This window comes from Grus americana, chromosome 11 (assembly GCF_028858705.1).
Source record: "Grus americana isolate bGruAme1 chromosome 11, bGruAme1.mat, whole genome shotgun sequence".
NCBI lineage: Eukaryota > Metazoa > Chordata > Aves > Gruiformes > Gruidae > Grus > Grus americana.
The window spans coordinates 10,809,386-10,819,893 of NC_072862.1; the positions used below are offsets into that span (position 1 = coordinate 10,809,386).

A 10,508-nucleotide genomic window follows, 5' to 3' on the forward strand; every position below is an offset into this window, starting at 1 on the left:
CAAGCCAATCGGAGCGGGGAGGGCGTGTCGCCGGCACAGGTCGAGCCAATCGTCAGTGAGAGAGGCCCGCCTCGGCCAATGAGATGGGGGAGCTCGGCGCAGGCTCCACGAATAGACTCTCAGGGGGCGGGGCCAATCCTGCGGCCGGTTGCATCATTAAAGACACCGCCGCCGGCGGGAACCACGTGGGGGGCGTGGCTGGAGGCGGGTCTGGGGGCGCCGCACTTCCCAGGCCCCGCCCCTCCGGGCGCCCACCGCCCCGCGGCCTTTTGTCCTCGCCCGGCCGCCGTAGCTCGCTCCGACCGGCACCCGTGTGTGTCCCCCCCCGCCGTGAGCCCGGCGGCTCCCGCAGCCCCGGCGGCAGGCTCGCCCCTCCCGTGTCCCCCCCGCCTCCCCCGGCAGCCCCGAGGACGGGCCCGTGGGGACACACGTGCCCAACGTCCCAGGCCGGCCCGCTGCTTCCCCCCCCCTCCCCCGGCCGCACCAACCCGCCGCCCCGGCTCTCCCGGACCCGCGTCCCCGCAGCTGCCCCAGCCCCTGGCCCGCTGTCCTGCCGGCCCAATGTCTGGTTTCCCCAGCCTGGTGTGTGCGGGACCAGGCCAGCCCGGTGTCCCCCGGCTCTCCCAGCCTGGTGTCCCTTCGCCCCCCCCAGCCCAGTGTGCCCCACCCCCGTGTCCCCCCAGCTGCCCCAGCCCGATTCCTCCCGCTCCCCCAGCCCGGTGCCCCCCCAGCCCGGTGCCCGCCGCTCACCCAGCTCTCCCCAGTGTCCGCCAGCTTCCCCAGCCCGGTATCCCTGGCCCCCCAGCCTGGGGGGGTGCGTGTGTGTGTGTGTGTGTGTGTCCCAGCTCAGTGCCCCCCCGGTCCCCCCGGCCCCAGCAGCAGCAGACCCTGGCGGTTGGGGAAGGGGGTTTATTGGCCACCGCCGGCGGAAGGAGGCACCGGCAGATCCCGCCGGCCGGAGCCGCCCGACGCGGCCGGGCAGGGCGGGTCCTGGCTCCTCCATGGGCGGGTCGGAGAGGCAGCGCCGGTGTCCCCGGGGGTCCCACACCACCGAGGGGACGGAGCCGGTGCCTGGCTACAGCTACAGCTCCATCCCGGTGCTGGGCACCTGCTCTGTCCCCTCAGTGGCTGCCTGCTCCCTGCCTGCGGCAGGCAGAGGCTTCAAGCTGTAGCGGGCGCTGATGTTGGTACCCGAGATACTGCGGTACTCGCCCATCTCTGTATGAACGGCTTCGTTCTGGGTGATGGTGAGCAGGACCGGGACGGAGAGCGTCACCTCCTTCCGCAATACCTGGATGCTGAGCGCCGTGCGCGGGGGGATCTTAGCCGGCAGCTGCACCTCCACGCGTTCCCGGCGGGTGCTGGATTCGCTGCGTCCTTTTTGCACCGTGAAGACGTTGGAGGCTTCCACGATCAGCGTGAAGGAGAGCCCGGCTTTGAGGCTGGTGGCGTTGCTGAAGTGGAAGCTCTGCCAGAGCGTGGTGGCATACTCCCGGCTGCTGCTGGCTGCCAGCACCTGCTCCGACTCAGTCTCATTCACCCCCTCGATCTCATCCACCAGCACCTCCCGTTCTGCCTCCACCCGCTTCTGCTCCCAGAGGAGACATGCCGAGACCAGGGGCTGCCCGGGCCGCAGCGGGCGCAGGTGGGACAACCGAGCCTGGAAGTTCAGCTCGGGTTTGTAGTCGGCGAGACGCTCACCGGGCCATGCCAGGCAGTGCCAACCGCCCCGGCCGGGGTGCTGGTAGAGCAGCCAGACGCCCCGCTGCACCACGTGGGAGGCCACCCGGTCGTTGAAGTACCCGTACGCCAAGTTGGTCTCCTCTGTCACCACCTTGCAGGCGCCTTGGAAGTTGGGGCGCTCGTAGAGGGTGATCTGGGGGTCCCCCAGGTCGTGGTGCACAAGGCGCAGCGCTGAGAAGCTGTTGGGCCGCCCCACAGAGGGGTACTCGCCCTCTTCGAAGGCATGTGGCTCCCCCTCATACTTGGGGTCTGTGTAGGCAATCCAGGGCTGCCCCACCACCTTCAGGGAGGCGATGCAGTCCCCAAAATCCAGCTCGTGCAGGTCAGGCACGTCGCAGGTGAATTCCCGGCTCAGCCCCTCGAAGTTGGCACGCTCATACACCGTGATCCGGTTCATGGTGCTGCAGGCACCCACCCCTGCGAGGGCACAGCTCATGTCAAGTCCCCTCGTGTGGGGTTGTGGGTGCTACAGGAAACCTGTGGGAAAAGTCCAGCCAGCAAACAGCCCCCGGCACCCCTTTTCCTCCCCTGCCTTCTGGCTTCCTTTGCCTACCTCCGCCCGGACCCCGTGCTCTCGCCTTCTGTGCTGGCAGCACCCCGACGTCGGCCCACAGCCGTGCCTTTTACGAGGGGGTGGTGAGGCCGGGGCGTGCTGCGGCATGAAGCGAAGGCGATGACGGTGCTCGCCCCCACGCCCGCACCCAGCCCCAGCCCCACTCTGGCAGCGGGGAGCCAGCCAGGCCCCGCATGGCCTCACGGCCCCCGGCGCACCGGGATGTCAGCCGTCCCCGCAGACCAGCCCTGCCGGAAAGTCCTGCTGCGCCCCGAGCACGCAGCGCTCCAGTGCTAACGAGTCACCACCAATTATCACTGATGCTTCTGCCCTGCCTGCGCTAATTATGGTGTGCATTGCCGGTGGGGCAGGAACTGCCGGCTCGCCCCAGTGGGGTGAGAGGGTATCGTGGTGGGGTGAGCTGGCGCCCCGAGACAAGCCCCTCCGGCACCCCAGTGCCCCCGGCACAGGGCACAGCCCCCCTGGCATGGCGCTGCTGCCCCAGCCCTGTGCCCCAGGATGGCCGGGGCAGGGGGTGTCACTGGTCCCCCCTTGTCCCTCTATGGAGAGGATGGCCACGGACCACCTGGGGTGACGGGTGCCAGTGCTGGGCATGGAAGGATGCTGACACCCAGCCAGGGCACAGGGACAGCTGGCAAGCACCCTGAGCACAGTGTGCCAGGGGCTTCATCAGGGCACCACATGGCCCCCATGGCACAGATCGGAGCTGGCCCCCCAGGAGCTGCCGGTACTGGGCACAGGGCACACGCACTCCCTGGCTGGCAGCTGGGGCTGGGCTCAGGCAGCCCGAGGGGTTGGGGCAGGTTGAGTCTGTGGCTTCTCCTCAGCCACGTGCCTGAGCCCAGGGGCTGCCTCGTCCTCTTGTCCCCAGCCCCCCCCCAGCCCAGGGCTGTCCCTACAGCACAGTGCAGGGAGTGGGCAACCCTGGAGCTGACATGGGCAGCTCCAGGTGGGGTATGACTGGTCCCCAACCCACCCTTCTGCAGCCCCCGTGCTGGGCTGGGGACAGCCAGGACCCCCAAAAGCTCTGGGCCCCTTGGAGCTGGTGTGGGGCCGGGGAGCAGGGCCAGCCCTGGCTGCGTGGGGTGCCCCGGTCCCGCAGGGGAACCTGAGTTTGGTGCAGCCTGTGGGCACCCACACCCTGCCATGGAGGAGGGTGGAGATCCTGCTGCTCCGGCAGCATGTCTGTGTCCCCCCCAAGCCACCCCAAGAGAGGAACCCAGCTGTCCCCCCATCCCTGAGCCCTGTCCCCCCCAAACTCCTGTCCCCTGCAGGCAGATGCCACCCCACCCCACATCTCGACCCCCCCAGCTGCCCCCCTGCCAGTGCCCCTCTTCCCCTGCCTGCAGGTGCCGGGGTTGCCAGGGTCTCCCAGTTTATTGCCAGATGTCGGGGCGGTCAGGGGTTACACCAGACAAATGCTACAGGAAGCGGTTAGTGAGCAGGGGGGGCCGCAGGGGCTGCAGGCGGGGGCTGGGGAAGGGCTGTCCCGTTTGCTCCCCCAGCCCACAGCCTCCCCGCTGGCCCCCGGGCTGCCACGCTCCCCCGTGCCGGGGACCCCTCCTGCTCCCCGTGGCCGCCCCGGCCCCGCGGCCCCCAGCGACCCCCCATCTCACCGTCGTGCACCCCCCCCTGCGGCGAGGCCAGCGGGCCGGGGCGGCACGGGGGGGCGCAGGACAGCGTGGGTGGGAGGCGGTGCTGGCATTATTGCTATGGCGGGCGGGAGCAGCACGACCCTCCCCACGCTCAGATCACAGTCTCGAAGAGCGTCGCCTTCTCCTTGGGGGGCTCCGGGGCCAACAGCTTGGCTTCTGCCTCAGGCGTCAGGTACTCCAGGTGGTGGTGGCCCCAGATTGGAGTGGTCAGGAGCTGCCAGCGCTGCGGGGACACCGCGTCAGCGCATGGGGACAGCAGCACTGGGGGCCACCCTGGACTCGGCATGGTGCATCGCCCCCAGTGCACGGGGACAGGACCGAGGTGGGGATGGGACCAAGGATGGGATTTGGATGGGGATGGAGGCGAGGTTGGGATGGGGAAGGGATTGAAATGGCATTGAGAGAGGGACAGGGATAAGATGGGGACAGGGATGGGACTGAGATGGGGACGGGATTAAGACAGTGATGTCAGTGAGGATGGGATTTGGGTGAGGCTGGGAGTGAGACAGCAATGGGGACAGGGATGGGATTAGGATGGGCGTGAGAGCAGTGGGGACAGGAATGGGACTTGGGTGGGGATGGGGGTGAGACTAGAACGGCGAAGGGATTGAAATGGGATTGAGAGAGGGACAGGGATTGCACAGGGACAGGGATGAGATAGGGACAGGATTGAGATGGGGATGGGGACAGGGACAGGAGTGGCTGGGAGTGAGAGTGATAGGGATGGGGACAGGAATGGGATTCAGATGGGGATGGGACTGAGACAGCGATGTGAGCAAGGATGGGATTCAGGTGAGGCTGGGAGTGAGACAGGGATGGGGACAGGGGTGGGATTGGGATGCAGATGGGACAGTGATGGGGACAGAGATGGGATTTGGCTGGGGACGGGACCAAGATGGCAATGTGGACAGTGCTGGGATTTGAATGGGGTCGGGATGGGAACAGGACCGAGAGGAGGACAGGGACAAGGATGGCCGAGATGGGTTGGGGGCAGGGGCAGGAGGCCCCCGCCGCGTCGCCCTCACCTCGCGCAGGGAGCCTTTGCAGCGCAGGAGCTTGTAGAGGACGGTGCAGGGGATGCAGAGCATGGAGGAGAGGGCCAGGACCCAGCCGATGGCGTCCCCCCACCACGGGTACACATACGTCTTGTTGTAGGTCAGCGGCTTGTAGTTCACCACGTGGAACACGAAGATGCCCTGGGCAGAGAGAGGGGGGTGAGGTCCCACGGGGCAGGGGGCTGGCGGCCCCAGACACCCCCCCACGCGTGTCACGCCATGTCCCCGACTCGCATGTCGCTCTGTGGTCCTGACACGCGTGGCACCCCATGGCTGCCGTGCCTGAAGCAGCCGCCTGGGGGAGCTCCGTGCCCGTGGCACCGGGCCGGGGCAGCGGGCACACGCATGCACACGCGAGCACGCGCGTGTCCCCGCGCGGGGCGGCCCCGCTCACCACGCAAACCAGCGGCGTCACCACGGCCCAGCACCACTTCATGAAGGGCAGGGGCCGGTAGCCGATCATGCGGGCCACGTCGTCCATGAAGCGGTCGGCGCCTGCGGGGAGAAGGGCGTCAGCCGGGCCCCGTGGGGCACCCGTGCCCCCTCGTGTCCCTCCCCCCCCGCGTCCCCCTGGCCTCACCGTAGACCCAGGCAATGACCACGCACTCCCAGAAAGCCTGCCACAGCAGCGTGATCCCGCTGGCCGAGTAGTTGTCAAAGAGCTGGAACACGTACATGCCGCCCTGCCGGGACGGCACCGCACGTCACCGGGGCTGTGCCGGCTGCCCCGCGCTGGTACGGGCGCCTCAACACCGGCACAGGCACAGCCTTGCCAGCACCGGTGCCCCAGCTGGCGCAGACACCCTGCATGCCATGGGCACCCTGTGCTCCCGCAGCACCCCCATGACGACGGGCACCCGCCATGGGCACCCCCATGGCACGGAGACCTCCACAGCTACAGACACCTCCACGCCATGGGCACCCTCCCCGCTGCCGTGGGTGAGGCAGCCCCAGGGAGCTCCCACCCCACGTTGGGGGCCTGTGGGAAGTGATGTCCCGGGGCAGGCGCAGGTGCCCGGCGTGGGGCCGGCTGGCCAGTGTCCCTGCTGTGTCCCCACCTGCGTGACCATGGAGAGGTCGATGAGGCAGCAGATGACGCAGCAGAGCGCGGCGGTGAGCTCGCGGCGCAGCGAGCCAGCCCCCGGCTGGGGGAACAGGTCCAGGATGCCCGTGATGAAACCCTCCACGCCGACAAACTACGGCAGAGAGTGGGGCTCAGTGGGGACACGCCACTCCATCCCCTCCTCCTCCCCATCCCGTTGCCTGTCACCGCACCTGGCTGTCCAGCCCCAGCACGAGGAGCATGAAGAAGAAGAGCGTGGCCCAGAGCGGGGACAAGGGCATCAGCGTCACAGCTTTGGGGTAGGCGATGAAAGCCAGCCCAGGGCCTGCAGGAGAGCGGGATCAGCGGTGCCAGCCCGGGGGGGACACAAAGGGGACACGGTGCCAACGGGCACCCGCCGCCTGGCACTCACCGGACTCAGCCACTTTGGAGATGTCCACGCCTTGCTCGGAGGCCATGAAGCCCAGCACGGAGAAGACAACAAAGCCGGCAAAAAAGCTGGTGGAGCTGTTGATCACAGCCAGGATGTAGGCGTCCCTGCAGGCAGAGTGGGTCAGGGGGTGCCAGGGGACACTGGGGGGATGCTGCGGGACACACCAAGGGGACGTCCTGCAGCTGGCAGGGCCCTACCTGTAGCAGTTGTTGTGGAAGCGGTTGTAGCTGCCCAGCGCAGTCAGGGCACCCAGCCCGATGGCATAGGAGAAGAAGATCTGGGTGCCGGCATCGATCCAGACCTGGGGCGCAAGGGAGGGCGTCGGGGGGGGCGAGGAGGGTGCTGGGGGGTGCCCAGCACTCACCCCCCTCCTGCCCTCCCCGCCACCCTCACCTGCGCCTCGGCCAGCTTGGACCAGTCGGGCTTCAGGTAGTAGACGATGCCACCCAGTGCCCCGGGCAGCGTCACCCCATGGACCAGCAGCAGGATGAGGACCACGTAGGGGAAGAGTGCCGTGAAGTAGACGATCTGCAGGGGAGCGGGTGCTGGTGAGACCCCCCCTGGCCGAGGCATGGGGCAGGGCTGGGGCTCTCCATCACATGCCGCTGGTATCCCAGCAGGGCCAGGACTTGGCAACATCCCCAGCAGCTGGTGGCACCTCCCAGACAGATGTGGGACGGGGGGGTTCCCGCACCCCTATGGGCTGTGGCATGGGAAGGCAGGAGCCAGCATGCCGCAGTCCCATCCCCACATGCTGGTGGCCCTGACACACACACCCCCCCCAGCATCACCTTTCCGGTTGACTTGACACCCTTCCAGATGCAGAAGTAGACGACAACCCAGGTGGTGACCAAGCAGAGGATCATCTGCCAGTTCATCTCCCCCGGCTCGCTGAGGTCCCCCGAAAGCCGCAGCACCTTGTTCCTGCAGAGCGGGGCCGTGCTGAGCACCAGCACGACCCCCCCGGCCCCAGGCGAGACTCCCCCCCAGTCCCCACACTCACTCCCAAAACTCGATGACGGGTGAGCGCTTGTTGGCAAGGTCAGCACAGCTGAGGTTGAAGGGCCCAGTGCTGGCGCTGGCATTGGCGCTGCCATTGTGGCAGAGCTCAAGGTGGAAGAGCTCAGTGCACTGCTCCGTGTTCCAGGAGTGGCCGCAGGTGGCCCAGGGCAGGGTGTCCGTCAGCGAGTGCACCAGGTAGAAGAGCCCCCATACCAGGATCATGATGTAGTAGGAGTTGCAGAAGAAGACGATCACCATGGAGGCCAGGCCCAGACCTGCGGCATAGGGAGATCAGAGCCTGCGGGCACTCACGGGCACCCAGCAATCCCCAGGGGTGCCAGCGGGGTTGGGGAGCCGGCAGCCTGGGACAGGGGGTGCTGGCAGGGATGGGGCAGGACATGAGGTGCTGGTGCGGATGCAGAGAGCCGGCAGTCCGGGGCAGGACGGGGGAGCCAGTGGGGATGGGACAGGGAGAACCAGTGGGGATGCGGGGAGCTGGCAGCCCCAGGGGACGTGGGGACCCGGTGGGGACAGGACGGGGGGAGCTGGCAGCCCCAGGCAGGACGAGGTGGGGGCAGCCGGCAGCACAGCACAGGACAGAGGGGAGCTGGTGGGGGTGCAGCACAGGGAAGCCGGCAGGACACTGCCAAGGCGGGGATCCGGCAGCCCCCAGGGAAGCCGCATCAGGCAGGGAAGCCGGCAGCACGTAGGCAGGGAGCCACAGGGCAGGTGGAGCCGGGCAGGGCAGCACAGGGTTCCACGGGGCACGGGTGCAGGCAGCTGCCACCCTTGGCTGGGGTGCAGAGTAGCAGTGGGATGCGGGCAAGGTGCATGGGAGCAGGCAGGGCGTGGGCAGGGTGCCGCCAGCCCGGGCAGGCTGCAGGCAGCAGGTGCCCCGGGCAGGGTGCCGGCAGGGTGCTGCCAGCCCCGTGCAGGGCAGTGGGGGCCCCGGGCAGGGTGCAGGGTGCCAGGGGCCACGGGCAGGGTGCAAGAGGCCACGGGCAGGGCGCGGGCAGGGTGCAGGCAGGGCGCGGCGTTACCCTTGAAGAGGGGGGCGATGTTCCAGGCGGCGATGCCCCCCTGCTTCATGAACTGCCCCAGGGCCACCTCCAGGAAGAAGACGGGGATGCCGCCCACGAAGACGATGAGCAGGTAGGGGATGAGGAACACGCCTGGGATCGGGGAGGGGGGGCCACGGGGCCGGCTCAGCCACCGCCGCCCCCCCCGGACCCCCCCGGGCCCCCCCTTCCCTCCCCGTGCCGCCCGCCCGAGCGCAGCGAATGGCGAAAGCGCCTCCGCGCCCTCCCCTCGCTGTGCCGCCGATGTAGGTCAGGGCAGACAGGTGGCGGGGGGCTCCCCACGAACCCCCACACTGGTGGGTGACACCGGACACCCGTGGGGTGGCCCACGAGCCCCGCGGGTGGCCCCTTGCCCCGGTGGGGTGTGGGGTGGGCTGGCCCACTGTGGGGTGATCCCCACACACGCTATGGAGTAGAAAATGGGGTGCTCCCGCGTGCCGTGGGGTGTCCCCCCACGCCGTTGTGCGGCCCCCCCCCGCCGTGGGGCAGACACGGGTCTCACCTCCGCCGTTCTTGTAGCACAGGTAGGGGAAGCGCCAAACATTGCCTAGCCCCACGGCGAAACCCACGCAGGACATGATGAAATCCATCTGCCGGGTCCATGTCTCCCGCTCGGGGGCGGCCGCTTTCGGGGGGCCGGGGGGTCCCACCAGCGGTGCCGTCACTGCCCGCTCCTCGCCCGCCGGGGGGGGCTCCGTGCCCTCCGCCTCCCCGCGGCCCTCTGCCGAGACAGGGGGGACCCACGCTGCCGTCACGCGCGCCTGTGGGGGCGCGCGGAGGGGGGAAAGGCGCGGGGGGGACATTCAGTCCCCCCGCGCCTACCCCCCCTCCTCGCCCCACTCCGCGCGTGGGGGCGTGACGTCAGATGTCAGGCCGGCGCGTGACGTCACAATGCAGAGCGGTGACTCACCCCGCGGCGGCGGGAGGGGGCGCGCCGCGGTCGCGCGTGGCCGTGGGCGACCCCCCCCCCTCATCCTCATCCCCATCCCCAACCTCAGCCCTCCCCAGCGCTCCCCGCTTACCGGAGCCCGCGGGGGCAGCGGCGGCGTCAGCGGCGGCGTCGCGTCGCGGGGCGGCGGGCGGCTGCGGGGCGGCCGTGTCGGTGGGGACGGGGGGCATGTCGCGGAGGGCCGGGGAGCGGGGGCGGGTCGGGGGCGGCTCCGTGGCCGTGGGGAGGGGGCTCAGAAGCAATCCACGAAGCACTTGAAGGTGAGTCGGAAGAACCTCATTGAGGGCGGCGGGGCGCGGCGGGGCGGGCCGGGCCGGGCGGGCGGCTCAGAGCCGGGCTGCGGGGCCGGCGCCGCGCGGCCGCTCCGGGGCTCTCTGCGCCGCGGCACCGGGCGGCGGCGGAGGCAGCGACCGGCCGCACCGCCCCCCGAGCCCCATTGGACGCGCCGCCCTCCCGCGGCTTGACGGGACTTGCAGTCCCGCCGCACCGGCACCGGGGCGAGGCGGGGGCAGCGGGACAGAGGGCGCGCGGCGGGGAACGGGGCGTCACCGGGGGATACCGGGCGCTAGGGACACTAGGCGATAAAACACACGGGAGACACCGGGCACCAGAGCAACGGGACTTGCAGTCCTGCCACACCAGCCCGCACCGGGAGATACGGCACCGGGACTCGCAGTCCTGGCGCACTGGCGCCAGGGGACACGGGGTGATGTGACGTATCAGGGGTCACCGAGCCTCGCAGTGCCGCCACATCGGTACCAGGGCACGCTGCGAGACACCGGGCACCGGGACTTGCAGTCCCACCACACTAGCACTGGGGCGCACCGGGCGCTACGGCGGCAGGACTGCACGGGGGGATACCGGGCGACAGGGTGCAGTGGGCACCAGGGCACACTGGGGGTCTCCCCACTGCCATAGGGTGTAGCCGGCAGCAGGGTCTACCGAGAGACACCCA

General features: G+C 69.6%; 2 protein-coding genes across 2 annotated transcripts; both read right to left on the reverse strand.

Annotated features, from left to right (window-relative positions):
- Window positions 1-906: 906 nt before the first annotated feature.
- LOC129211358 (epidermal differentiation-specific protein-like) lies at window positions 907-3,534 on the reverse strand. The gene has a single exon (XM_054838337.1). The coding sequence runs from the start codon at window positions 2,177-2,179 to the stop codon at window positions 1,082-1,084; it is 1,098 nt and encodes a 365-aa protein (XP_054694312.1). The 5' UTR covers window positions 2,180-3,534; the 3' UTR covers window positions 907-1,081.
- Window positions 3,535-3,675: 141 nt separating this feature from the next.
- SLC6A8 (solute carrier family 6 member 8) lies at window positions 3,676-9,938 on the reverse strand. Its single transcript, XM_054837992.1, has 14 exons — window positions 9,627-9,938; window positions 9,107-9,325; window positions 8,566-8,697; window positions 7,527-7,800; window positions 7,315-7,447; window positions 6,917-7,051; window positions 6,721-6,824; window positions 6,503-6,627; window positions 6,303-6,415; window positions 6,086-6,223; window positions 5,608-5,710; window positions 5,422-5,522; window positions 4,998-5,168; window positions 3,676-4,195 (listed from the first exon to the last, which is right to left on the reverse strand). The coding sequence occupies exons 1-14, from the start codon at window positions 9,721-9,723 to the stop codon at window positions 4,064-4,066; spliced, it is 1,977 nt and encodes a 658-aa protein (XP_054693967.1). The 5' UTR covers window positions 9,724-9,938; the 3' UTR covers window positions 3,676-4,063.
- Between the last annotated feature and the right edge of the window lie 570 nt (window positions 9,939-10,508).